The sequence below is a fragment of the Grampus griseus genome (assembly GCF_964374135.1).
Source record: "Grampus griseus genome assembly, chromosome: 14".
Lineage (NCBI taxonomy): Eukaryota > Metazoa > Chordata > Mammalia > Artiodactyla > Delphinidae > Grampus > Grampus griseus.
Window position 1 is genome coordinate 8,429,382 of NC_139008.1, and position 27,509 is coordinate 8,456,890.

The 27,509-nt window shown below is 56.7% G+C and overlaps 1 protein-coding gene across 1 annotated transcript in view; it reads right to left on the minus strand.

The window, feature by feature from the left end:
- Positions 1–27,269, minus strand: part of SRRM3 (serine/arginine repetitive matrix 3) — a gene marked incomplete at its 5' end in the record, with an annotated part of 35,361 nt that extends 8,092 nt beyond the window's left edge. Inside the window, 10 exon segments of the mRNA XM_082670523.1 lie at positions 6,607–6,784; positions 7,133–7,237; positions 7,815–7,865; positions 9,736–9,771; positions 9,901–9,963; positions 10,419–10,448; positions 10,931–11,011; positions 11,106–11,234; positions 19,103–19,204; positions 27,037–27,269. Coding sequence (XP_082526649.1) covers positions 6,607–6,784; positions 7,133–7,237; positions 7,815–7,865; positions 9,736–9,771; positions 9,901–9,963; positions 10,419–10,448; positions 10,931–11,011; positions 11,106–11,234; positions 19,103–19,204; positions 27,037–27,269 — 1,008 coding nt within the window.
- Positions 27,270–27,509: the final 240 nt, after the last annotated feature.

Sequence of the window (27,509 nt, forward strand, 5' to 3'; positions counted from 1 at the left end):
TCTCACCCTTATCCACCCATGCCTCCAGAAGCCCTGGAGAAAGAGTCGCCGTGATCCTGCCAGAGGGTGAGCCTCTTCCCCAGCTTGGGTCTCATTCTTCCCAGGAATTGAGGGAGATCCGAGTCCAGACACCACGGAACTTCATGGATGGACAGGACTGTGGTGGCCAGGGACCTCCAAACATCCCCAGAAGCCTGCTCTCTGTGACTCTTGTCCCTCTTGCCTCTTTCCCCTGGCTAATGCCTATCGCCCCCCAACCCTAGCAAGAGGTCACCACCTCCAGGAAGCCTCTCCTGATCCTCACCCTGAGTCGGGTGCTCTCCGCTATGATCCCACAGACCCTTGTTCCTTCCCTTAGTATGGACTCTGCCAGGCTGTGCCAGGGCTGGGGCTACCGTGGCCAGCGGGAGCTCCCCATCCACGGTTCAGCTCTTCCCTCTCATCGTTCTGAGTGATCTTCATCAGTCCTCCAGCCTGACAGATGGGGGCTGTGAACCCAGGCCTGCCTGCTTCTCCCCTGGCATGGACACCAAGATGGGGTCTGGTACGGAGGAGTGCCAGCATGTGCTGGCCTAGTGTGTGCATGTATGAATGAATGAGTGAGTGCGTGAATGAAGGACCTCGCCTGCCTCTGAGCCCTGCTCCCAGGAGCCCCTCTGCTCCTTGGTACCACCTGCTACCTGACATCTTTTGCTTCTGTAAGACATTTTTGAGGGGAAAGGTAAGAGTAGCAAGGGACAGGGTGCTTGCCCAGTCCTGGTGTCCTTAAGGACAAGAACAAGTGAGCATCTGGAACAGCTACCCCCTCTAACTCAGCATCTGAAAATCCTATTTCGGGGGCCCTGGTCACATCAGGTACTCCTCGAAGGCAAGGCCTCCACTCCCGCATCAGGCTGGGATGGAGTCTCCTCCGTCAGACCAGCGGCACTTTCTCCCTCCCTGAACGATGTCCTTGTCTGCCCTCCAGCACCACCCAGGGATGAGGGATGCTCTGGTGGGTGAGCTCCCTGGGACCTGCCCCTGGGGCCAGCATGGGGGGAGGAGAGGATGAATAGCCAGCCTTTTTCTTTTCAAAGCTGAGGATGGAGGCCCACCGAGGCCTCACGAGGGTTGGGGTGTCAAACTTCTGCAGCGGCTCCCAGGTGGGACAGGGAACAGTTTAAAGGGCAAGGACGGGGAGATGGGGCCCCTGAGGACCTACTCCTCATGTATACCCTCAGTGTGGCTGGATGAGCACCGGGCTGGGGGTCACAAGTCTCAGGATCCAGGCCTGGTTCTCCATCAACATCCTGAGGGCCCCTGGCCCCTACTGACTGTCCCTTCCGGATCATCTGCACTGAGGGACCACATTTAGCCCACATTTGGAAGATGGAAGGATGCTGGGGGACTGAGGGAGCCCCTGACTGGGTTGGGTTGTGGTCCAGGCAGGGGGGTGGGAGAGCTGAGCATCCCCTCCATCTCTCAAGTTGCCCCCACAGAGACTTTGCTAAGTAGGTCATCTACATCCGGTGCCTGTTCCTGGCCAGCTCACATCACCCCTGAAGTTCAACTACCCTTACGCCCAAAAGATGGAGCGGTGAGGTTCAGTCCTGGTGCCAGCTGCTGCACCTGCCACCAGGGCAGGACCGTGGGAGCCCAGCAGGCCCTGGAGCGGGGGACAGAGCTCTTTCCTCAGGCCTGACCTCAGCCAGAACTTCTTCCAAGATCTGGAGGCCAAGAGGCCCAGCACAGGCCCTTTCACCATCACTTATTGCCCAAGGTGGCCCAGGGGACTGGCAGGCGTGAGGGTGAGGGGCTTAGCGGCTACTCCAGACAATAGAAATCAAACTGGCTTCACCGCAGCATACAGCTCAGGAAGGGAACACAAACTCGGAATGCTAAACCACACAGAAATGCATTCGGACAACAAAATGAGAAAGAGAGGGCGTGAGGGAGGCTTGGGGGATGGGGTGGGGATGGAGAGGAAGAAGAAGGAGAAGGGGAAGGTGGGAAAGGGGGGAAAGAATGAACCAGAAAAGTTGTCAGGAAAAGTCAAGAAAACTAAACGACAAACCAGGAAACACAGCTTTGTAGCTCATTTGGAGAAAATGCAAGTTACAAATGAGTAGTCATTAAAATAAAGAAAGAAAAAGGGAGGGGGAGAAAACCAACCAGAGCGAGATTGAGAGAGAAAGAAAATCACATTCAAACCAAGCAGAGTGGCGGGGCTTATCTGGAGATGGGAGCGGCGCACAGCGGAGCCGGGATACCTACCTTCTCAGTGGTCAGGGACGGGAATGCAATAATAAAAAAGAAAAGAAGGTCTCCGCATTGGGAATGCAGAATCGGGGTAAGACAGTGTCTCTAAGCTGCGCTCCCCCTCTGAATCAGCACGGGGCAGCCATACGGCTTTCGGTCTAGTCCCCGGAATGGGAGGGGGCTCCTGCCCAGCCATTTCTGTTTGCTTCTTTTTTTTTTTTTTTAAACCCACAGGCTCCAAGAGCCAACCTTTCTTTAACCTTCAAACAACAGAAAACCTCCAGAGGGCATGCAGGAAGCAGCTGATGGAAACAGAACCACAGCATGGGTGAAGGAGGGGCTGGCAGCAGGGGGCGAGAGGCCCAAGTCAGGGGAGAGAGATGGCCAGGAAGAGACAGAGAGACACGGGGAGAGAGACAGACAGACAGCAGAGAAACAAAGAAACAGAGGCAGAAGGAAACAAAGAGAGAGGCAGGAAGACAGAGGGGAAGGTGGACCCAGACAGAAGAGAGAAAAGCTGTTTAAACAAGGGCTATCAGACTGGACAGATGGGGTGAAAGGGAATCACGCATTTAAAAGGGAAGGCAACCGCAGATCGAATTTGGAGGATTGGGTCAGCCTCAAGTCAACTCCCCGCCCCCCCCCCACCCCGGCTTCAGCATCATTTTAGCAAAATGTATCCTTCCTGTCTTCTGGCTTCATCCTGGAAGAAATGCCAAGATGCCCCTTCCTATCCTGACTGCCCCACCGCAGCCGTGGTCACTGCTCTTTCCTGGGGGTCGGGAGCAGGGAGGCTGGGATGAGGCAGGTCAGGGAGAGTCACGGGCACCTCTTCTTGGGGTCATTCTAGGCTCCCCATTAAGTGATGAGATTTGAGCCCAAGGCAGCCACCAGAGACAGCCCGGGGGCCTTGCTCGGGAACCTCCTCCGCCATCCTCACCAAACAACGAGGATTCCTTCAACACTTCAGATGCCAGGGGCAGGCGCAGCCAGGCAGGTGCAAACCCTGCACAGCCTTTCTGGCCTATGTGCTGGGAGGGCCAAGCTAGCACCAGTCTGTGTTCTTGGGGGTGGGGGGAGGCAGGTGAGACCGGATGGAAGGACTTGTCCCGTGAGGTCATCTTACTCTTCCGTCCCACGTTGTGTGACTTTGAGCCACTCCCTTTCCTCTCTGTGCCTCACTATTTATTTCCCTACGTAGTGTGTGAACTGTGAGGGCGCAGGGCTCCCTGGGTCTCTGAGGCAGCAATTGCGTAGAACCAGGAGAGTTGGGAGCGTGCCCTTGACATCTGGCGGGGTCCTCAGGGGGAACCTAGGAGCTGAGACAACCAGCAGCCACCTCCCGCGTCCTCCTCCCCTTGCTCAGGGCTCCTGGAGTGTGTTTTCTATTGACAACTCTCCCACATCTTGGGATCTACCTCTAAAAAGCTGTGTGACCTTGAGCTTGTCACTTGACCTCTCTGAGCCACAGACAGCAGTAAGCAGCAGAACCCAGAAATCCCTTTGGGGCTCAGCCCTGGCCTGGGATGGGACATCTAAGAGATGTGTTGGGAGCTAGCACCCTGCTGGCCTCAGTCTCAAGCCCAGGATGGACTTTTTCTCTTGCCCGGGAATATCTGGCTTTGAAGCCCTCACCTGAGTTAAACTCTATCAGGTGCCTTCAGCTCCCTCCTCTGGGGCCTCCCAAGGATCTGAGGGCTGGCAGGAAGGGCCTGAGCAGCCATCTTATTCTAGATGGAACTGAGGAAGCTCAGGGCTCTGGGAAGCAACCTGGGTGACCTGGGACAAGTCTCTCCCCTTCCCTGGGTCTCCCAGCTTCTCTCCAAGGTTCCTTATAGACTGAGACACAGAAGCACCATCTGCACCACTTTTGTTAATTTAAAAGCTGAAGCAGTCCCAGCTCATGCCCCGGTGTTGAGGAGAGGGCTGGCTGCTGCCGAAGATTTGGCAGGAGCTCTTGGTGTGGGAGTCGTGTTTTTAAAGTTATCTTCCCTTTTAAATTCTGATTACAAAGGAAAAAAAATATAGGGAGACATGTATATGACTAATGTTCACTTGAGATTCAAAAACCATCTCTGCATTAGGAGGAGAAGTTCTCACAGTAACACGCACAAAAGCAAAATTCTAGAACAACATAGAAGATAGAAAAAACAAAAAACAGAGATACTTTGCATTTCTGTATGTTACAAAAGGGAAAAAAGAAAGAAAAGAAAAGAAAGAAAAAAAAGGGAAATACAAACAGAAACAAAATAACAGGAAAAGTTACATAAACTTCCCCACCCTCTTCCCTTCCGGCTAAACAAGAAATGGAATCACAATATTACCACGTTTCAAATGGGAGGCTAAAAAAAAACAAACAAAAACATAGACGGGGTTAAAAAACGGTGAGCTTTTTCTTTTCCCATTTGTTTCTCTCTCTCTTTTTCTTTTTTTAATGGTAGCGTCCAAGAATACCACCCCACCCTCCAGTACTTTTTCCCAAAGACATTTTTGGTTAATGGCCAAGTCTGTGACCCCAGCCCCTATCTCACCTCCCTGGAATGAGAACAAGTCTCATGTTGCTCCTCAGAAAGGATCTGCAGGCCAAGAGGGGATCAGGTGAGGGTGAGAGGCCTGGGATGTTCTGAAGTCCCAGATCTCGTAGGGCCCAAAGGGTAGGGAGAGGATTTGGGGAGCATGTTTTGTGAGAAGAGTAACAAAGTGCTGTCTTCTAGAAAACTCCCAGGGCGATGCCAAATTTGGTCCCATTTTTGGGGAGGGAGACAAGATGGCTGCCGAGGCTTCCTCCCTGAGGCCAGAAGCTAGGCCGCCTTCCCTGGCTGCTCTCTCCTGCGGGACGGCCCTGATCGAGAGAACCTGCATTTCTGTGCCTCTCAGAGGATGTGAAGTTCCCACGAGAAGGTGTTTGGGGTACTGTGCTCTTCCAGCTCTGTGCCCATGGGGTTGGGGTCGGGGGCGATGTCTTCTAGGTTTGCCCAGATTGGGCATCATCTCTGTGGCGTGTGGCACCAGTCCCTGTCCGGGCCGCCCTCAGCTACCTCTGTGAGCCCTCTCCCACTCCTAAGACAGGTCCAGGGATATGGGAGGGATCCTCCCCATGTGGCCCAACGAGGTCCCTTGGAGCTCAGGTGCCTGGCACCCTGTCCAGGTGGGGCAGTCTCAAGACAGGTAATGTCGTTAAACAAAAATTGATCTTGAGACTCAGAGCTTTTTGTCAGCTGCCCTTGACTTTCCTCCCTGAGGCCTTGAGAGTAAGGGTGTTTGAGAAAAGAAAGGGAGTGAAAGGAAACAGCCAGAAATCAAAATGAAACTGACCAACACGTACATGTTTGCTGCTGAGACCTGAGGTCTGGGGAGGGGCAGACTCCCCCCTTCCTGCTGAGGCTCCTGGGGCAGCCTGGAGATCTGGGGGGGGAACCTGCAGGCCTGCTCATCCCCATTCCCCTGTGCCCACTTGCCCATCCAGTGCCCCTGCCAGCACTGCAGTCCCCTCTCCCTGAGGGGACTCTACCCTAGACTCTAAGACTGACAAAAGGGGATGTGGGCCTCCCCCGCCCCCACCTCCAGGACCTGGGAGAGCCTCCCACCCTGGCCCAGCTCATCTACCTGGGAAAGGCTCCGCCAGCTCCTAAGGTCACCACACCTGCCTGTGGGTCTCCAGGAGTTTATTCGCCTCCTGGGGGGTGGGGGTGTGTGGGGACAGTATCTCTGAGGGAGCAGTGAGTATGCTGGGAGATGCCTTAGGAAGGATGGGCCATGGGAAGTGGAGCCCACAGGTTTGAGACACCTGTCCAAGTGTGGGCAGTGCCCGGGAAGGGACAGACTTTAGAAATGCAGCTCTGTGGCAGCAAGGGGACTGAGATGGGGGAGGGATCTGGGAGAGGGGTTATGAGGGTTTTGAGGGAGGGCGGGCTTTCCATGGGGGTAAAGGACTTTGTGGGGAGAGGGAGGCTCAGGGCCCAAGTGATGCCCCAGGGAGGTCCTGACTCTTGAATCCTGTTCCCGATTGCGACTCCTACCAATGTCCATGCTCCCTCCCACCCCAATATGCCTGGCGGAAGGGAGGCAGGAGGCCTTGTTTCCTTTCCAGCTCTTTACCCAACAGGCTGAGCGCCCCTGTGGTCAACCTTCTCTGGCCTTCAGTTTGCCAAGGTCAAGGGTGCAGGAGCCCCTCACCCTGACACCAGCATTTCTGGCCGCTCGGGTGCGGGGAGGGGCGCCTGGGAGGGGGGAGCGGCCGGCCCCGCCCCCGTGACGCACTCACTGGCCCCTGCCCCGCGGCGACCCGGCCCGACCCAGCTCCGCCCCGACCCAGCTCGGCGCAGCCCGCGCGGCGCGGGAACCCTCTGCAAAGCCAAGCGTACGTACATCGAGCGAGCTGTGCGCCGAGCCGGGGCGGCCCCCGTGAGCTCCGCTCCGCTGCCTGCTGCCGCCGTTCTGCTGGGGTGACCCCCATCCGCTGCCGCCGGACGGGGAAGGAGACCGGCTCCCGCTGGACCGCTGGCTGCCCGTCTTCCGCCCGTCGTCTCGGTGCTTGGGACTCAGCCTACACGGGGGGAGCCGGCTTGGGACGCCCCGTGTGCAAGCGGCCGGTGCCAGGCTCGAAAGGTAGCCCTACCCCCACCCCCGTCCCCCCACTGCGCCGGGAAACCCTGGCATGGAGAGAGCAAGGCCCCAGCCCTCACACTGCCTCGGTTTCCATTCAGGGTCTGGGGCGCCCTTGGGCATGGGCAGCAGCTCAGCCCTGGTAAATTTCTACCCACTGCTGAGCTGTTGTCTGTCAGCCCCGCTCCCCAGCCCTGGGGATGGGGGAGTGTTTAAACTGCAGGTCCCCTCCCTCCAGCGGAAAGGGAGCTCAACCACACCTGAGCGTGCCCAGTGGCCCGGGGCCTACCTGCTAGGTGATCTGGAATCACTGTAATGGGAGGACAGTGAGGGACTGTGGGAGCTGCCGCTGCTGTGGCGATGCGACCTCCGGCCTGGGGACTCTGCATGTGGCCTGGGAGAGAAATCAGGCTGTACTCAAGTTCTGCCCCACCTCCCCAGGGGGGATCCCTGTGAAGCCCTGATGGAAGCCTCTGCTGACCTCCCTGCCCGCCGCTGCTGCCCCCATAGTCTCCCCCCCAGCCCCCCAAAATAGTCTCTTAAGAAAATAGCCTCATACAAAAATAACACAAACCCTGTCCATGCTGGGCACAGAGTTAGTCCATGTGGTCATTTGTCAGAATTAGGAAAAAGGCATCCTTTTCTGTAGACAGTCCCAGCCCCCCAAGACCCCACTCGCCCCTCAGTTGGTGTTCTTGTGACTGGGATGCAGGGGAGTCACAAGGACTGAACTTGAAAGGACCCTGGCCTGGGAGGCCACAGGTCTGGGTTCCAGCTCTGCCACCGACTCATGGGGGCTCTTGGCTTCCTCTCTGGGTCTGAATTTTTCCTTCTGGGCAGCGGGGACATGAGCTATCTTCGAGGGCCTGATTCTGTGATTCTAGAAGGCCAGGTTTTCTGGTTGCGGGGGTGGGGGGGTGGGGGAGAAGGGGAGTGGGCTGAGGGGCTGGAGACGGGTGGAGGGTACTCACCTCTTCCTTTCTTTGTTCTTTTCTTTTCTTTTGCTCTTGGGGCTTCGAGATCTACAGAAAGCAGAGGCTACTGTGACAGCACAGCCTGAGCCCTGAGCTGGCCAGGGGAGGGCGGGGCCTTCGAGCTCCGGAGCTGGCTGTGTCCAGGTGTGGATCTGAGATGTGTTCCTCTCTTGTACCTGAGACTCCCTGGCTGGCGTGGGCTTGCCCACCCCACCCCACTGCTTTTGCCCCTTTTACTCTGCCAGGCCTTATTCCCTCCTTCTCCTCTAAGTCCTGGCCTGGATCGCCTCCTGCCTGGGCCCCAACTACTGTTCCCTCTGGCAGTGCCATAGGCGATGTGGCTCTGGCCCCAGAAGGAGGGGTGACCTGCCCTTTCCTCTGGCATTGGTCTTGGGATAGGCCCCTCTGATGAGTTGCCATGGTGGGGGTGGCCCCTCCACACCTCATTTGCGTCCCCTGTGCCCCAGGTTCCCTCGGATGGGGCTCTCTAGGGTAGGGTCCAGGCCTCCTGCCTCTCTGTCCCCTCAGACTGTGGCCCAGCCTTGGGCCAGCTCACCAGGGGTTCAGGAAAGAAATGCTTTCCCTTGGACATGATGACCTTCCTGCTTTGGGGTTACTCAAACCCCATCTCACCTCATCCAGCTCTCTGGGGCGAGCCCCACAGCCCAGCTCCTTCTGCCTTTGACAAATGGACTGAGAAGTTTCTGATCAGCCTTCTAAGGTCTCACCCCTGTAGGTCTCTCAGCCTCACCCTCCCTGATGCCACCAGATTCCTGCTCAATCCCTCTAGTGCTGAACAGATGCCTCCTTCTGACCAAAAAATGAGGTGATGCTAAGAAACACCAGAATGTGTTTCACACAAGAGCAGAGTTGGGTCGGGGGCAGGCCCAGGAGTCCAGAGGTTTGGGTTCTAGAACTCATGCTGCCTGCTTTGGGCCTCAGTCTCCCCCTCTGGAGCTGGTCTGGCCCTAGCTCACCTCTAGGTCTTTCCCAGGACTGATGGGAGCGGGACAGAGGATCTGTGCAAGCGGTTGGTGACCACTGGGGGGCAGTAGGGGCCCACACTGACCCTGAAGGACCGGAGAGGGCTACAAGGGGGAGAGACGGGAAATTGGAGGGACAGGAGGAGGTGTTTGTTTAGGCTCCTCCCCCACCTCGCAAGTGGCCGTGGGCAAATTCTCACTGCCGGAATGGGACCAGGGACTCTGCCCCTCCCCAGGGCTGCTGGGAGGGGGTCTGGCTCCAACGTCAACAGTGGGGATGTGACTGCCCCACATCGTCCTTTCCTCCATGGCGAGTTTTCTACTACTTTCCACACCCCTACCTCTGCCTGGGTTCCGGCCTTACACCTCCTCTCCCCTCTGCAGTCCATCCTGAACAAGTCACTGTCCTGCTCAGAGCCCCCTGCTGGCTCCCAGCCCCACCTGCGTGGAGGCTTCATAGCCTGGCAGTCAGGCTTGTTGGGGGCTGATACCTGTCCCCCAGAAACTCCACCTGTAGGCATAGCCCGCTCACTCTGTCTCCTATCCACTGAGCCTTCCTAGCTCAAGAACGTCCTTCTGCCTGTCATGCCCTTTCCCTGCAAACCTGGGGTCCTGATGCTTCTGCCTTCCCAACTGGCACCTCCACGGCTGCACCCCTTGCACACTGGACCAGTATACTGTGTTGTCTGGAAATTCTTGAGGCCCCCAAGGTGAGGCTGACTCATGGGCCAAGCAAGGGTTGCAGTTGGCCTTCCTCCTCCGCCCCCCACCCTCCAGTCCCCTGTCTGGCTCTGGGGAGGAGTCCCTGGAGTGGGAAGATGGAGCAGGACAGGACCCTGGCAACACCCCTCCCATCATGGCTTCCTCGGTCCCTGCAGGGGGGCACTGGCCTCTGTCCACATCCTCCTGTCCCGCCTCCAAAGGGCGCCACTCACCTGTGCCGTCTCTTCCTCCGGGACCCAGAATCAGACCTGTAGGGCCATAAAAGGGTTCTCCTGAGCATGCCTGGGGTGGCCTGAGGACGGGATCTGCACAGCATTGGTCATGGCGGGGGTGGGGCAGTGGAAGTGAGGGGAGGCCCCAGGGGAGGCCGAGGGTACCTGTCTCGGCGGTGTTTCTTCACATTCTTCTTCCTCTTGCGCAGGGGTGAGGAGCTCCCACAGCTGCGGACACAGTGGTGGTGGGGGGTCTAGTGAACTGGGGCCCTGGGATGAGGGGCGGTGGAAATGGCTGGGGAACCCCGGGCGCCTGGGGCCTCCAAGCTGGAAAGGGGATTCCAGGGCTTGAAGCCGGCTGCCACTGTACAGAATGAACCGAGGCCCTGAGGGTCCACAAGGTCCCTGAGGGTAGTTGGTGGAGCTGCCTGTGTTGTCCCCTCGTCACTTTCCAGCCTCCCGGGCATTGTGAGTGAGGACTGTTTCAAACCCAAAGGTTAGAGGCTCCAGTGATGGAATTTCTGGCCTCTGTGGGGAAAAGCTGGCATGTTGGCCCTGTCCAGGGTCCAGGCCCTGAGGTGGCAGGTCTCCAGCCTCTGGGGGATGGCCTTGGACTCTCTCCCACCCACAGACATCCTCTCCAGGCCCAGCCCGTCCATCGCTGACCCGCCTTCATTACTGACCTGCACTCGGAGTCTAGTCTCCTCTTTTTGCTGAGGGCCGGGGGAGAAAGAAGGGGAGACAGACAATTGGGCGGGGTTAGCTGGGGCCCCAGACATTGGCCAGGGTCTCACTTAGCACCGGGGAGAGGCACATAGAGACGGGGAACCACAGCTGACACCAGCCAAACCCCTCCTCCCCTGGCCACTCAAGCTGGTGGTGGAGGCAGGACCCCTGGGGAGGGTGCTGGGGGATGAAGAGCAGGTGGACCGAGGTGGTGGTGGGGGGCTGCCCAGTTCTGGGGCAGGTGAGTGCCACTGGTGGGGGTGGGTACTCAGTGGGGCGAGGGGCCTGGTGAAGGGGAGGGGCTCTTGGGGGGGCAGCTCAGTGAGGGGGAGGGATTCAGTAAGGGCAGAGGGGTTCAGCGAGGGGCGGGGCCCACAATGAGGCGTTGGCGCCTTGCCAGCCGAGGGATGGGCACCTGGGGGCCCCACCGTTCTCCTCCCATCCCACGCTGGCCGGTGGCAGCTCTTACCGGCTTCTCCGGTGGCCGCCTTTCTTTTTCTTCTTCTTCTTGGGAGGGGGCGACGCCGAGCTGCTGGACCAGTGCTTGGTCCTGGGTGAGAAGGGGCGGGGGGTGGGGTGGGGCAGAGGTGAGGGGGGAGGGGTGGCCCCATCTGCCCCCACCCCCCGCCGCGGCGGGCGCTGACCTGTATCCCCGGTGCCCTCGGTAGCAGGCGGCCGGGCAGTCGCAGTCCACCGGGCCGTCGTCCTCGTCGAACGGCGCGTACTCCAGGTCCGGCTCGGTGCCCTCGATCAGCCGCGGGGTCTCCGCCACGCTGCCGGCGACAGGGACGCTGAGCAGCCGCCTCCGCGGCCCGGCCTTCCGGCGGCCCCTTTCTCCGCGCGGCGCACCGGGGCCTGGCCGGGCGGCAAGGTCCGAATGCGCCAGCACCGACCTTTAGAGGGTCAGGCGGGGATCTGGGGAACCCGACCGGGAGCCTCCCTTACAGGACCCCAGCCTCAACGATGCCATATTTTGCAAAAGAGAAAAGAGTACGGAGCCCTCCCCCCTCACTTAGCCGTCCTCCTTCTAAGTTCTCACCCTCTGGGAGACCCCTCCTCCTTAGTGAGGCCCCTCCCCTCGCCGAGGCCCCTCCCGACACTGATTCTTTGTCCCTCAGTCTCATTCAGTGCGCCCCAGTCCCCCCCACTGAGCCCCCTCTTCCCTCGTTGAGCCCCTTTCACTGATCCCTGCAGCCTTAACCCCAGCGTCCTATTCCAGAGGCCCCATCCCCTCCCCGCTCCCCTTTTCCCACACTGAGCCCCGCTTTCTCAGAGAGCCCCTTCCCCCTTTCTTAGCTGCCCCCTTTCTGATAACTGTCCGTCCTTAATCCCACGGTCCCTGAGCCCCCTCCCCTGCCGGAGTGCCTCCTTCCAGCCCCTGCTGCATCTCTGAAATATTCATATCCTCTCCTCGCCCTCCTCTCTGCAGCCTCTGGAGGCCTGGCGGCTCTGCTCCCGCTGCCAGGCTGTCATCAATCACTGCCCAGTGGCAGTCGGCACAGGCCTCTGCACTCTGCCGCCCCGATGCTCCCCATCCGTCTTGCCGAGCTCTCCGCTTCACTCAGCGGGGACCGCGTCATCTTGTCCCAGCTACGGGCTTAGGAGCCCCCAGCCATCTTCTGCCACAGGTGTTTGCTCCCTGCGGGCACTTGGAAGAGTGGAGATTTTCCCTAAAGGCCGCTGGGCTTAAGGCAAGAGCAGGAACTTTGAAGCTGCAGATGTGCCCTCATTATGTACTGTCCCTGAGTCGCTGTGTGACCCAGTGCCTGTCATGCCCCCTCTCTGAGCCTCTTCTCCAAGATGAGAACGCTAATTACGTTACAGCGGTGTTGGGACAGTTCACGGAGGTCCCAGATGCTGTGTAACTTTGTTTTTTATTGAACACGCCCGGAAATAACCCTCCAAAGGCCCAGCTCCAGGGTGATGTGCCCCCTCCATCTTCCATTTTTCATTCTGTGCTGGCTTAGACGGTGCCCCTCCCAGATGGAGGCTCAGCCCTGGTCTCACCGGGCTCATCTTTTTCCTGCCCAGAGCGAGGGAGGCCAGGGCTTGGATGGCAGAGCGTTAAGGACGTGACATAAGCTTTGGATTCACACAGACAGGTCTGAATTCAGGCGTGACCACGCTCACCGAGCCTCCAACTCCTTATCTATACGACGAGGAAAAGAATATCCCAGCTTTGAGGAGAGGATTAAGTCAGATTCTGTGAAGCTCCTGACATGAGGCCTGGTCATGCACACACGGTCACCATTGCTAGGTGGACGGACCTCTGTCACACACTCACACACCAACACTTCCTCTTCCAGGGAGAAAAGTGGTTTTGACACATGAAAGAGAAACAGAGCAAGGAAGGCAGATCACAGCTACAAGGTGAAAGGATTTTCAGGGACAGATCTGCAGCAGAGCACCCGCTAAGCAGCTCTTGGAAGACTGAGTTTTGGATTTGAAAAAAAAAGGATGTAACCCATACCTGACAGGGTTGGCTGGCCTTGAGGCTCGTGTCAAGAATGCCATTTGGATCCCAAACACTATCCTGGCCCTGGCAGCCTAGAAGTCACACAGGTGTGATGGGAGGTGCTTCTGGGGTGCTGGAGGCTCATGTCGTTCCCCTGACCCTGCACAGCCCACACATCCCTTCATTCAAACCTCTCTGCTCTTCCCCGTGCTCCTCTTCCTGAAGCCAGTGGCCTCCTACTTCCCGTCCCTGAAATCTCCAACTCCTGGGCCTGTCCCAGGGCCCATTGCCCCCACACAGCCCTCAGCCCTACAAACGCCTGACACATAAAACACAGTCTTTAGCAAAACTGAAGGGCGCCACAAACATCGTGTGGGTGAGCCAGTGGGAGGAAGGAGCTTCCGTTTATCCTAACACAAAAATGACGAAGGTTATTTACAAATGAAAACAGCTCAGTTTGGGCCCTGCCTTCTGCAGGACTCCTTCCTCGCCTCCTAATACCCAAGGTGGGTTAGCCACTGAATACAGGCCCTCGCTGAGCCCTCCTCGTTCTGCTGGCTGCACCCCTAGAGACATCTTTCCTTTCTACCTCTGTCCCAGGGACAGAGCTCCCTGCCGTCTGCCCCATCCTCCCTCCCTGGGACCTTATCATTTGACTTCTCTCACTTTCTAGTCCTTTCTGGGAGGATGACCTTGTCTGCTGGGAGCACCGGAAGACAGGCGTGGGGAGATCCAGGCTCAGGGAGATGCACAAGGTTTCAGAACCTTCTGGTAAGACTTTTCCTGGCAGTTCCAGGGGTATAAATGGGCCTATGCTGAGGCCTCTCTTGCTGGTTTTGTGCAGCTGGTACCCTTATGTCCACTTTGCAGGCTCTCCCAGGGCTAGAACACTGGGTTCTCCTGTCCTGACCATCCTGGCTGATAATATCACTAATAAGAATGTTCTCTAATGATTAGATGGCTCTCCACAGTTCAAATCCCACTCAGAACCAGTTCCTGATTTAGAGACATTTGCACGCCCCCACTTCAGAGATGAGAAAACTGAGGTCCAGAGAGGGAGAGGAACATGTCCTATTTTGTGGGACCTTTGATTAAGAATGTAAGTTCACCTGTGCAATTGGCTTTGAGAATTCATGTGCAAACAGGACGGCCCTCGCCTCTGCTGGCTGGGCTTCCCTGCTGTGGATGTTAGCTCAGCTGTCCCCTCCCTGCTCTGTAGGCACAGTTGTGGGTGTGTGCACTGAATTCTAGATTTGTTTAGCATTTCCTGCTCTTAAGTTCACGTTTGTTAGTTAGTTTACTCCTCACCACGACGGTGGAATAGGCAGGGGAGGTGTTCCTCCCCTGTGACAGAAGGAACGGAACCCCACAGAGCTGACCAAAGTAAGCCCAGCTGGAGTCCACTGCAGAGGGACCAAGGGCAAATCGAGGTTGAACCCAGCACCGCAGGGAACACCTGTTGGACAGGCTTCCCAGGAAGGGCTCCGACCTGGGAAGAGACTGCGTGTCACACGCTCTTCCCTCTGAAAAGAGTTTCACTAATTAACTGGTCCTGTTTCCCATTTGCCAGGAGCCTGATGGCCAATTGACAGATGAATGAATCCAGACAGAAGAGGAGGAGGGTTCCAGGCAAAGGGGCTGCCCTCTCCATTCACTCACTCAGCCTGTGTGCCAGGCCTGCCCGGGGCGGGGAGGCAGGGGCAGGGGTGGCAGGAACAAGGGCCTCTCCTGTAGCTCCTCATGGCACAGGGCAAAAATATGACAGGTGCATATGATACTAATCTAAGGCAGGTGCCGCGTGCTGTTCTGAACACTTTACATATATTTATCTCATTCAGTCATTTAATACTCAACAAGCCTCTGATGTGGGTATCATCACTGATATCCTCATAGCAAAAATAGGAGGCATGGAGAGGTCACACTATGTATAAAATTAGACACATGGAAAAAAAAAAAACACCGGCATTTGCTCATTGTTTTAGGAAGTAGCATATGAATATTGTTTTCCAGAAACCCTCTCTCCCAAACATTTTGTTATATTACATAACTATGAAAACAATTATTCTTTTTTTTAAAGTATCCGGAGTAAACTTGAATGGTTCTGTGCTCTTGCAAACCAAGATGCAATATAATCTTATGTCCATATATGGGAGGTGCATTATATAGTGATGAAAACAATTATTCTTAAAGGTTGTCTATTAAAGTGAAACAAAGAACTGATAACAGACATAGAAGTAAAGAAAACATTGTATATATCCCAAAGAGGAGAAGATTTTACTTTTATCCCAGGAATAAAGTGGTTTTTAGAGGCAGCCTTGAATGATGGGGTATATTTGAACCCGTGCACAAGGGTGTTTCCGGCTGAGGGCCCAGGATGAGCAAAGGCGTGGAAGTGAGAACGTGCAGGACGTGGCTGCGAGCTGCCAGCAGGTCGGGCTGGCTACTGCGTGATACCAGGAGTGGGAAGCCAGGGTGGGTCTAGAGTGTGGAGAGCCTTGAGCGCCAGGCCAGGGAGTCCAAATATGATTGCCTGGAGGGTGGGGACCCACAGAAGTTTTCTGGGGCAAACTAGGACTCCCCACATGAATCGGTTTCCAGACAAAAGCATGTCCTCTCTCAGTGTCTCTGGGACCACACTCTCCATCACTTCCCTGCCGGATTAGAGTGCCAGCTGCCCCACTGTTCTCCCTGTGGTTTTACCCATCTGATCCATCTGCCAAAGGAGAAAGTCCCTAAACACCTGTCTGACCACATCCCACCTCTCAAGAGCCTTCCACTGGCTCCTACCGTCTATGGGGTCACACCCAGAACACCGCAGTATGACGTTCTGGTGTCCAGTGTGGAGAGTAGACTGGAGGGGACTACTCCGAGATTGCAGACTTCCAGCCTCCAGAACAGTGAAAAATAAGTTTCTGTTGTAGATCGAGGCACCCAGTTTACGGTACTGTGTTATAGCGGCCCGAGGTGCCTAAGACAGTGGTGGCACTCATCCAGTGGTGATGTGCGTCTGCTGTGTGCCAGCCGCTAACCCTCACACTGACAGTCACTGTTTCAATTAATTTCCTCTACAATCCTTTGAGGATGGTACTAATATCTGCATTTTATAAATAAAGAACTGAAGGCCCACGGAAATCAAGGACCTACCCAAGCCACACAGCTGGGGTGTGGTGCAGCTGGGATACAGAGCTCAGGGGGTTAATATTGAACTTAGAGGTTAAGACAGGTGGGGTGTCTGATGCCAGAGCACACACTCTCCCTCCACTAGCCTGTACTCTGAACTGAGAACTGAAGACCTGGTTGGATGCCAGGTCCACAGGAAGGCATATGACCAATCTGTTGCTAGCCCTCTGTCACCTCTCTGCCTCTGGCCTTGGGTTCAGCACCACAGACAACTCTTCCCAGCCCGAGAGTAATCCAGGCCACCATCACTGCTGCAGTCACTGTTTGCAATGCTATTTTCACACCATTTTGGCTGTGTGAGCTAGAAGGCGGCTTCTGGTCTCAACCCTTCCCTGTGTAAAGGAGGAAACTGAGGCTTTGGGGGAGATTGGGCAAACCGCACTGTTTTAGGCACCAGGGATACAGCAGTAAACAAAACTGGTAACGAACTTGTCCTCAATGTCTTCTAATATTCTAGTAGGATCCCAGGACCCTGCCAAGTCTATATTCTCCTCTGCTTCCAGAGCAGGAGTCCTCCTTGACTGTCAAATCTTCCTGACACTGCCTCTTCCGAGGAACCCTTCCTGACCGACCACCCTAGCCTGTCTCTCTTCCCCCACCAAACACGCACAGAGCTTGAGACTAAGTTGTTCAAGTGGCCACATTGTCTCTTCTTTTCCACGGCTGCCAGTAATTCCTGGTTTCAGGTTGGAGGTTTGTGTTTCCACCCAGGGAGCAGGGGCAGTCTTTCCCTCCCCCCACCCCCGCCCCCCTCATAGCACCCCCTCAGCGCAGGGTTCGGCGTCCAGCACAGACCTTCAAGGACTTTCCTTCTGATGATGGACACCGCAACCTCTCCATGACATCCTTCCTAATGTGTCCCAGTTCTTAACTGCATCATTCATTCATTCATTCATTCATTCCAGGAAAGAGAAGATCGGGACTTCTGGAAAAGACTTGGAAGTCATCCACTACCAGCGCAGCGTTCCAGCTGGGGGATGGATGAGATTCCCCAGGAAGAAGAGGGAAGGGAGACCTGGGGGAGAGACCTGAGGACATGACAGATCCTTGGGGGGAGCCAACATCTGAGAAGTGGGCAGAAGTGAGGGAGGAGCAGAAGCCATCAGAGAGGTAGGAGGAAACTCACAACTGAATCTTGGAAGCCAGGGGGAAAAGCAGGTTTCCACTGGGGAAGTACAGTGGTGGCATGCGCCAGAGAGAGGCCAGGCCTGCAGAGGAGCCCGGGCCATGCTAAGGAGGGCTCAGGCAGCCACGGCCCAGGCAGGTCACCGGAGTCATGGGGGCAAGAAGCCAGACCTCCATGGCTTAAGGAAGTGGAGACAACGTGTACCACGTGCTCTGCAGAAATGTGGTGGAAAAAGGAGAGACACATGTGGGCTGGAAGCGGGAGGAAGGACAGGGAGTAGATTAAGAAGGAGCCCAGGAGAGGGCAGGCAGGATGGCAGGTTTGGGCTGGAGGGGCGGTTATCGCTGGAAGTGCCCAGAGAAGGTGGCAAAGGTAGATTCCGGACGAGGCCTCCCACCCTCACACTGGATGGAAGAGGAAAGGGTGGCTGATTTTCCAGAGGAGCCCTGGGGGGATCTGGGGGGACACAGGTCAGAAAGGCAGGACCTGGTGGGTTTGGAGGTGGTGCGGACAGCAGCGGGAGAATCTGGTTGTCGGGAAGTTTGAGAAGGGAAGGGAGGGAGGGGCTCGCCCTGCTGGGTGGTGGTGGGGACCTTCGGGCATCAGTGAGGTGGGCACAGCCGTTGTTGAGGGGTGCTGTGGGTTCTGGGAAGCTGGAGAGAAGGAGGTGGTGGTGGTATGACTTCTTCCCACCTCCGGGGAGGAGAGAGCAGGCCCGCTGAGCCAGGCTCCCCCAGATCACCCACGGGCCCCCTACAAACCCGAGGCTGCCGTGACTCTGCTGCTTCTTTTTTTCTTTTTTCGTTTTGGCCGCGCTGTGCAGCACGTGGGATCTTAGTTCCCTGACCAGGGATCGAACCCGCGCCCCCTGCAGTGGAAGCACGTTGTCCTAACCAGTGGACCACCAGGGAAGTCCCCCTGACTCTGCTTATGTTCCTACTCAAGCCAGAGAGGTGAGGTTGAGTGGGGTTAGGAGGGGACACCCCAACCCGGGATCCCCCAGCAGTCCAGAATTTCTGCAGAAAGGGCTTCCCCGCTGCCCGTCGAGGTCCATCTACTCCTGGCATGCCGTTTGCCCTCAAGACAACGGCAACAGGAAAATCGCTCAGAAGGTGCTGCTGTCATTTTATTTTTGTGCCAGTAAAGGTGCACAGGGACTTAGGGACCCAGCAAGATGCCATCATCCAGCCAGGCCTGGACACTTGCAGTCCCCGCCCTCCTATGGCAGCTGCTCCCTTTCATATGGTTTTGAGTGGCTGACGGTTCTCCTGTAATCTGAGACAAAGTCTGCCTCCCTGTAACTTCCCTGTTTGATCCAAAGCCCCCCCGGGGGGCCACAGCACCTCAGTGCTCCTCCTGTCCTGTGACAGCTGCAGAGATGTGACCGCCGCAGAGCCCATGCTCTCTGTACCCGATTAGCCTTTGGCTAAGCCAGCAATGGCATTGGTGCGTTAGTTCTTATTTTCCAGAGTCTGTGCTTGCTCCGGAGGCCACTTCATAGGTGGTAGTAGTTGGGGCAGAGGGACTAGCCTACCCGCCACGGACAACACGAGGGTGAGAACATTTCTCAAGTTCCTGATTCGCACGCAGCCTTCCCTGAGCTGAGATCTGGGGTGCCTCCCCTACCGCTGGGCGATAGATAGAACCCAGGGCCCAGGGAGAGGGCCTCGGGGATGCCCAGGTGCCCAACGGCTCCTGCTCGTGCCCCGGGCCAGGCCAGAGCTTCCAGTGGGCAAGACCCATGCCCTGTCCTCCTTCTCCTCTTTCTCCCCTCTCCAGCCCCGACCAACTTAGGGATCCCTGGGAAAGGCCCCTCTGGCCCCCAGCTGCTGCCTGAGCCTGCACTCTCTCTGTGCCCTGCCCACCCAGGCAGCACTCACATGTGGCCCCCAGGCCGGTCCTCCCTGGTGAGCATTCCCTCCTTCTCCATTAGCATCTGCCGGAAAGTCCTGACCTTCTGCCGGGTCTCCTCCTCTGAGTACCTGTGGGGCACAGGGAAGATGAGAACTGCTGTCTTGGGTTTGGTTTCCTCCCCAGCTGCCTGCCCCCCAGCCCATCCCCCCAGCCCTCAGTCACGTGGGCACTTTCCAGCTTGCAACGACCTGTCCAAGGTCACACCACCACCAAGATTCTCAGTGCTGGGGAGGCTCAAGGCCTACCCGTTTTGCACCAACTCAGCCAACCAATCAACTAAACAAACAAACTACCAGCCAAACAAACACATAAACTACAGGAAGTGTTGCTCCCAGAAGTGGGGAGACCCACCAGGGGAGACGGGGCCCTTCCTCCTGGCCCTCCCCCACCCCAGGGCAGGCCTCCCTCCCACGTCCCGGCTGCAGTCACTCTCTGGAGACATTTTAGGGGACAAAGTGAGACCCGTGGCCTGGACACATACATGGCCTTTTCTGCTTTCCTGCTTCAGGGACCTCTGATCCTCACAGTAGCCTGGGGAGATCCTCAGCGCATCCCCGCCTCGGTAAGGTCTAGGCTGCCAGGTGGCTGGCCCAGGATCCCAGGGGTAGATCCATTGCTTCCCAACTTGGGATGGGGGGTGGATGGAGTCTGGGCCTTGGATGGAAGCTCCCGACTTCTCTACTCCGCTCTCCCTCCCTCCCTGAGGCTAGGGACCAAAGCCCAGAATTATCTACCCCTCATCCTTGTTCCCACACCCTGGGCTTGGCTGTAATCTCTCTCACACCACCACTGTGACAGATGTCCACGCTGCTCCCGGGGTGGGGGGGTTCTGTGCTCACCCAGCCCCCGGCCCTGGGCCCAGCACACGCAGCTGGATCCAGTGGACGCTGCTGGTTGAGTCTTGGGGTCCCAGGCTCCCACCCTCTCCCCTTCCTGGGCTGCAGGTCATCGTCCTGGACAGAAAATATGGTGACCAAATAGGAACCGAGGTCCCGTCTTCTTTGTCATCTGACCATCCACCCTCTGTGCACAGCCCGGCCCACTCAGCCTGTCCATGAAAATGCCACACTGTTCCCTCTCAGGGACCCCATCTCTTTTCTCCTTCCTTCCTCTCCTTCAGCAAGCATTTGGGATTGACCCTACCCTTTTGGAGAGCAATTTGGCAATTCTTTTCAAAAGGCTTAAAGGAAAATGAATACAGCTTTTGACTCATAAATTAACTTCCAGGTTTGCTCTGGGGAGTAACCGTGGCTAAGCACAAAGATGTGACTCATGGCATGTTTACAGCAGGATGGATTCCCACCCCCCCCACCAGGTTAGGTGTCAACGTTTGTGTTTGTGTTTCCATAGCAAACCGAGCTTCCCGGTTCCTGGCAGGTGGTTCGTGTGCTAGTCATCATCCGTTGACTCCTCTGCAGCCTGCACTGGCCTGGGAGTTCCCTGAGGGCAGGGACCTTGTCTGTCTGAATTGCTGTTGTGTCCTCGCACCTGGCACCTTGCCTGCCACACGTGGCATCCAAAAATGTTTGATAAATGAGTAGATGGTGATGGAGAGGACTGAAGAGTTCAAAGGTGGAATTTTCATTTTGGAGAGATGGCTCTGGTGGCCGTGTGGCTGGAGGAGAGGGAGGCCGGCCCTGGGCTACGGCAGGGGTTCAGGGGGGAGGTGCTGAGGTCAGAGCTAGAGCGTGGGCGTGAGGTTGGAGGGGAAGAAGTGGACGCAATACCATCTGGTGGGGAGAATGGCTGGGACTCGGAACCGGTTGAATATGTCGGTAGGGGGGTTAGGAGAGGAACACTACCTGCTTCTTAACCATGTGTCCCCTGACCCCCAGCTGGGGTGTCACCCTCTATAGGTTTGGGCACCTCTGCGGCCCACTATAGGGAGGATTATTTTCACCATTTTAACCTTTTTTTTCTTTTCTTTTTTTTAATTGACCTATTGTTGATTTACAATGTTGTGTTTCAGGTGTACAGCAAAGTGATTCAGTTATATATACACGTATATCTATTCTTTTTCAGCTTCTTTTCCCTTATAGGTTATTACAAAACACTGAGTAGAGCTCCCTGTGCTATGCAGCAGGTCCTTCTTGGTTATCTTTTTTTTTTTTTTTTTTAAACCCCACATTTGTTTATTTATTTATTTTTCTGGCTGTGTTGGGTCTTCGTTTCTGTGCGAGGGCTTTCTCTAGTTGCGCCAAGCGGGGGCCACTCTTCATCGCGGTGCGCGGGCCTCTCACTATCGTGGCCTCTCTTGTTGCGGAGCACAGGCTCCAGACGCGCAGGCTCAGTAGTTGTGGCTCACGGGCACAGTTGCTTCGCGGCATGTGGGATCTTCCCAGACCAGGGCTCAAACCCGTGTCCCCTGCATTGGCAGGCAGATTCTCAACCACTGCGCCACCAGGGAAGCCCTTGGTTATCTATTTTATATATAGTAGTGTGTATATGTTAATCCCAATCTCCTAATTTATCCCTCCCCATAGGGAGGATGGAGTCCAGCCTGGCAGGGGGAGGAGCCCGTCTCTTCCGACCCCCACCATTTCCGCAGGAGTGTGTGTGTCTCAGGTCCTGCTGTGCGGACACCACTGGCCCAGCTTCACCAGCCCTGGGCCTTGGCTTGTACGTGTCCGCCTTGGTCCCTGTTTAGCATTCAGCTGGAGGTCCCTAGGCCTTGCTTGCTGGACAGGACAGAGCCCTTGGTCACCGGGCTCTGAAGGAGGGAATCCCTCCTGCTGTAAACATCCCCTGAGTCACATCCTTGGTCCTTTTCTGAGCAGTGGAGGCTCAGAGGAACTGCTTCCATCTCACCTTCTCCTCAGGAGACCAGCTTGTCATTGTCACCAGCACAGAGAAAAACAGTACTGGCCCTTCAGCACTGCCAAGCCCCAAACTCAGAGACCCCTGGGAGGGAGACACCAGCTGGCTGGGCCATCGGCAGGGGGCCTGGGACCTGGCAGGGTCAGGAAGGAGGTGGACCGAGAGCCAGGCTGGGCCAGACCCCCAGCTGTATGGGAGGGGCTTCAGGCCAGGGTCCAAGCCGCACACCCGGGGATCTACAGAGCACGTGAAGGCTGGGAGGTGGGAGCGAAGCCCAGGATTTCATGAAGACCCGGAGCAGGACGTGTGCAGGGACTTAGGTCTCATCCCAGAGCCGGCAGGTGTAAGGCGAGGTGACTAACGCCAGCACCTGCTGTTGGGGGGGCCGCTGTTGCTGGACTGAACTGACTCAGTAGGACCCCTCTATGTGCCGGGGTCTCTTGCTGGGAGAAGCTGGGACCCAGGGAGGACATCTGGTTATTGGGCGAAGCGGTCTCAAGTGTCACCACCACCTGGAGTCTCCTCTCCCCTCGCACCTCTCAGCTGAGGCCACAGGCGTTACGAGGAGAGGCAGAAGAGCCAGGCCGTCCTGTGTTCGAATCCCAGCGCCCCCACTTTCTAGCTCTGTGACCTTGGACAAGTCCGCATACTTCTCTTAGCCTGAGCCTCTCCATCTGTGAAACGGGACAGTAACCTGCCTTTCAAGGTCGTCACAGGATTAAGGGAGATAGTGCGTATAAAGCACTTTGCGCAGTGCCTGGCACGTAGTAGGTGCCCATAAATGGAGCTGATTGAGGATTATTTGTCCCAGAGCTGTGGGGACAGAGGGTCTAGTCGTCCCAGGCACCCTGCCTTTTTCTACCCTAGACCCCTCCCAGGTCAGCGTGGTCCCAGGTCAGGAATCACCTGGGCCTCTCCCCTCTGCTCTCCCAGGAGGCAAAGGCTGAGGAGAGGGAGGCCGGCATCCAAATCACCCACTCCCTGAGGATGTGGCAGCACCTGCCAACTTAAGGCCACGCAGGAGGCCTGGCCGGCTAAAAGTCAAGGGCTTGGACAGGGGAAGCGGGTAGGCAGGGCAAGGCTGCCTGTCTCAGCGCTGCAGCCTACTGGCTCCACTGCTTCCCAAGCCGATCTGGCTCCCTCGTTGCCGCTTCACTCTTCGGAAAGGATGTGCCAAATTCATTTTTGCTTGGGGACTTCCTGGGTTGCCCTCTGGGGGTGGGGGGAGGGGACAATGCATTTCTTTTTTTTTTTTTTTTAATTTGGCTGCGTCGGGTCTTCACTGCTGCACGAGGGCTTTCTCCAGTTGCGGCGAGCTGGGGCTACTCTAAGTTGCAGTGCGTGGCTTCTCATTGCGGTGGCTTCTCTTGTTGCAGAGCACGGGCTCTAGGCGTGCGGGCTTCAGTAGTTGTGGCACGTGGACTCAGTAGTTGTGGCTCGCAGGCTGTAGAGCGCAGGCTCAGTAGTTGTGGCGCACAGGCTTAGTTGCTCCGCGGCATGTGGGATCTTCCCGGCCCAGGGCTCGAACCTGTGTCCCCTGCATTGGCAGGTGGACACTTAACCACTACGCCACCAGGGAAATCCCGACAATGCATTTTTTTTTTTTTTTTTTTTGCGGTACGCGGGCCTCTCACTGTTGTGGCCTCTCCCGTTGCGGAGTACAGGTTCCGGACGCGCAGGCTCAGCGGCCATGGCTCACGGGCCCAGCCACTCCGCAGCATGTGGGATCTTCCCGGACCAGGGCGCGAAACCGTGTCCCCTGCATCGGCAGGCGGACTCTCAACCACTGCGCCACCAGGGAAGCCCCCGACAATGCATTTTAAAAGAGGGTCCCAGCGTTGAAAATGTTTCATTCTGCCTGTCTTTGCCCAGATCCGGCATTTCCTAGATAATTACTTCCTCAGTCATTAATTTGATCTTCACCACAGCTCTGAGGGGGGTGGGTGGCCTTACTATTCCCATTTTACAGATGAGGAAACAGAACAGGGAGAAGGGAGGATTCAAAGCTCCAAACCCAGCTAGGGGCGGAGCCGTGCTCTGTCCACCTCGAGTGTCCTCATAGGAAGGGGCATGGGTAGGATGTGGGGGGATGTCTGGGGCCGGAGCTGGAGCATCACGTCCCAAAGGCTGGGGGCGCTATCCCCACCCCCAAGGTGGTTGCCGGCTGCACGTGGAGGCTGCCCAGGAAGATGACTCCGAAGGCAGCGTCAATCACCAGTGAATTAGCTGCCATCCATCAATATTAAGGAAGGGATTTCTTTTTAACAGGGCCAAAGAATGTGTGTTCCTGTGACTAGTGGGAATATTTGTCAAATGTTTGAGAAGCTGGTAAATAAATGCGAATGACCCAGCGTTTCTAGGAATGGATATTAATGGCTGGATTTTATAACAGAGCAAAGGTCTCTAGTGTTTGTGGAGCACTTTCTGGGGATTGGCTCCGCATGCGGGAGCCCTGCATGTTCCTTAGTCCACAGGACACTCGGAACAACTCTCCCCCACCTTTAAAAAAATTTTTTTTTTTTACTTTTTTTTTTTTTTTTCGGTACGCAGGCCTCTCACTGTTGTGGCCTCTCCCGTTGCGGGGCACAGGCTCCGGACGCGCAGGCTCACGGGCCCAGCCGCTCCGCGGCATGTGGGATCTTCCCGGACCGGGGCACGAACCCGTGTCCCCTGCATCGGCAGGCGGACTCTCAACCACTGCGCCACCAGGGAAGCCCTTTTTAAACTTTTTATTCTTATTTTTATTTATTTATTTATCCCCCCACCCCCACCCCCTGCCCCGGCTTGCGGGATCTTAGTTCCCTAAACAGAGATGGAAACCTGGGTCCTCAGCAGTGAAAGCGTGGAGTCCTAACCATTGGACGGCCAAGGAATTCCCAGAACAACTCCCTATTTAACAGGCCAGTAGCTGTGACTTGCCCAAGGTCACAGGCCAGGGCTGGAAGCCCGGACTGCTGGGCTCCAGAGTGGCTGTGCCCTCTACCGACCGCGCAGCCGCTAAGAGATGGGGAGGGGAGGTGGATGGTAACTTGAGAGCTAGCTTTGTGGGAGACTCCAGTCTAAGGACCACTTGGAGTGAGAGCTTGGGTGGGGGAAGGGCCCCTGACGGAACATTTGGAGGCCTGATGGGTGCTTCCTAGAGAGGCGTAAGTCCTTGATGCCAGGGGACGGACACCAAGGACACGGCCAAATGCCGTCCCCCTCCACCGAGGCTGCCCTCGTCGGATAATAAGCCTCCCAGTGCAGGGGGAGATTCAACCGGCGGGGTGGGGCGGTTGGGGAGGGAAGGCCCCTGAAAGGTTGGGGCTCTGTGAGGGGGAGGCCTTTCCGAAGGGGAAGGTTCAGTGAAGAGGAAGGGGCTTAGGAAGGGGGCGGGGCCCTGTGACGGAGAAGGGGCGGGGCTCTGGGAGGGGAAAGGGGTGTTTTCCTAGAATGAAGCAGGGAAGGCTGGTTCTCTGCTGTCCCAGTAATCCTGTTTTCCAGCCACTCCCACACTCCCTCCACTTCTCGAGTCTCCCAATTCAGCAGGAATTGCAGGTTTAATTAAGGTCTGGGACTTTCTCTGCAGAAGGATACTCCATTCCCCACCCGCTACTCCACCCTGCCCCTTGGGATCTCATTTCTTTGGCCACATCCACAGCTCATCAAACCTGTTTTCATTGCCAGCTGGAAGCCTCCTTTCTGTCTGTCTTCAGCAGCCTTCCACCCATCCATCCCTCTCTGCAGGGACCCTCCGCACCCCCACCTGGTCCCCACCTGGCGGTGAACACCAAGTCCCCGTGCCCCTTTCTTTTCCTACAAGCGGCCCTGCCTGGCAGCCTTGGCCCTGCCTTCCTGAGGGCCTTGGGTGGTGGTGACTATCTCTGTCTGAGCCTCAGTGTCTTCTGGGCTCCAAAGGGACAGTGAGCCTTGTCTTGGCTGCCTCTTAGGGAGCCCAGGAGGCCTGGATGAACAGACAAAGATGTGGTTTGGAAGGACTGCCGTCCACAGGCTGTCTGTCCCCATGTGGCTCCAGGCCCTAGTGCACTGGGCATTTCTGATTTCTCAGCTCACTGACAGTGCAAGCCTGATGGGCGGGCCCTGCTCCCCACTCTGACTCCCTCAACAGCCGGCCCAGTAGTTTCAAAGTACTCAGGGCAGATGCAAAAGGGAGGCTTGGGAATACCAGCTTTCCTTGGAGCTGCACAGACGGGAATGGCTTTGTTCTCTGTTTCTTTGCCTCCAGCTCCACGTGTGAGGGCTGTCCTGTCTCCACTGGATTTTCAGGGGGAGGTCCCTAAATCCTTACTGATGAATGCGCAGCCCCTCCTTCTCAGCCTGACGAACTCCTACACGTGCTTCAAGGCCCATTCAAATGTCTTCTCTCATAATCTCCCCTCTGAGCTCCTGAAGCACTTGACCCTCTCCTGTCCTGTCCTATAACCATGATTCTAATCTGTCTTATGGTGGAGTTGGTTGTTAACATGTTTGTTTCCCTTCTGAGATGGGGAAGGAATAGGGGTTGGAAGGGTGGTCTTTGAGGAAGTGACTCTGATTCGGCTCTGGGGTCCACCGTTGCCCAGAACAGTGCCTGGCACACTTGTGTGCCCCTGTGGCTGGTTCTGAACTAGATAGGGTGAAACCTAAGCTTCCAGGGTGGGATTTCTTTGCTGAAACCACAGGCAGCCCTCACGCACAGTAGGGGCCCACTGTACTTTCTTGCCTGGCTGCAGCATCTGCTTGGCAGAGAGCAGGCAGCTCGATCCACCCATTTTATAGAAGGGGAAACTGAGGCTTTGATTTATCATTGATGTTTACAGGCCTTTCTCCTGCACTGGGCTGGATATTTCTGGAAGGCATGGACTGTGTCTCCTTGGCTTCTCCGAATCTGAGCCCAGGTCAGAGCTTGACATAGAGCAGGAGTTCAAGATGGCTTACTGGTAGAATAAACTAATAAATGAATGAAAGTTCGGCTGGGCTTGCAGTGGTTCAGATTCTGACCTTACAGGCTCCCGGGTCCCAACGCTGGCTCCGCCCCGGCGCCGCCCTTGGTTCCCTCCACGCCCCCAGTGCCCCGCCCCGGCCCCGCCCCCTCACGACTCACCCCTGTTCCTCCATCATCTCCTGCAGCTCCATGCACTTGAGTTCCACGCGCCGCTTGCGCTCGTGGTCCAGGATCTCGCGGTGCGCGCGCTTCACTAGGCCGGGCTCCGCGGCGCGCAGCTCCTCCTCCGCCCGCGGCCAGGCCCCCGACGAAGCGCCCGGCTGCGGAAAGCCGTTCGCCGCGTCGGGCGGGGACGGCATGCTGGCGGCCCCGTTGTTCACTGTGGAGGACATGGTGGCTGCTCCCGGAGCTGCTGGCCTCGGCCCTGCGGGGTAGAAACAGACACCCGGCGGGATGGTCACTTCTCGGCCACCTGCTAAGCTCCTCTCGGCGCGGGTTAATCCTGGAGATTTAAAGGACCACTCACGGCTCTAATCCGCTTCGCCTCATGCTGCAGAGCCGGGCTGGTGGCAGGTTTGCACCTTTGGGTCACACCCCAGGGCATGAGGGGGAATCGGACGGACACTGGGCTT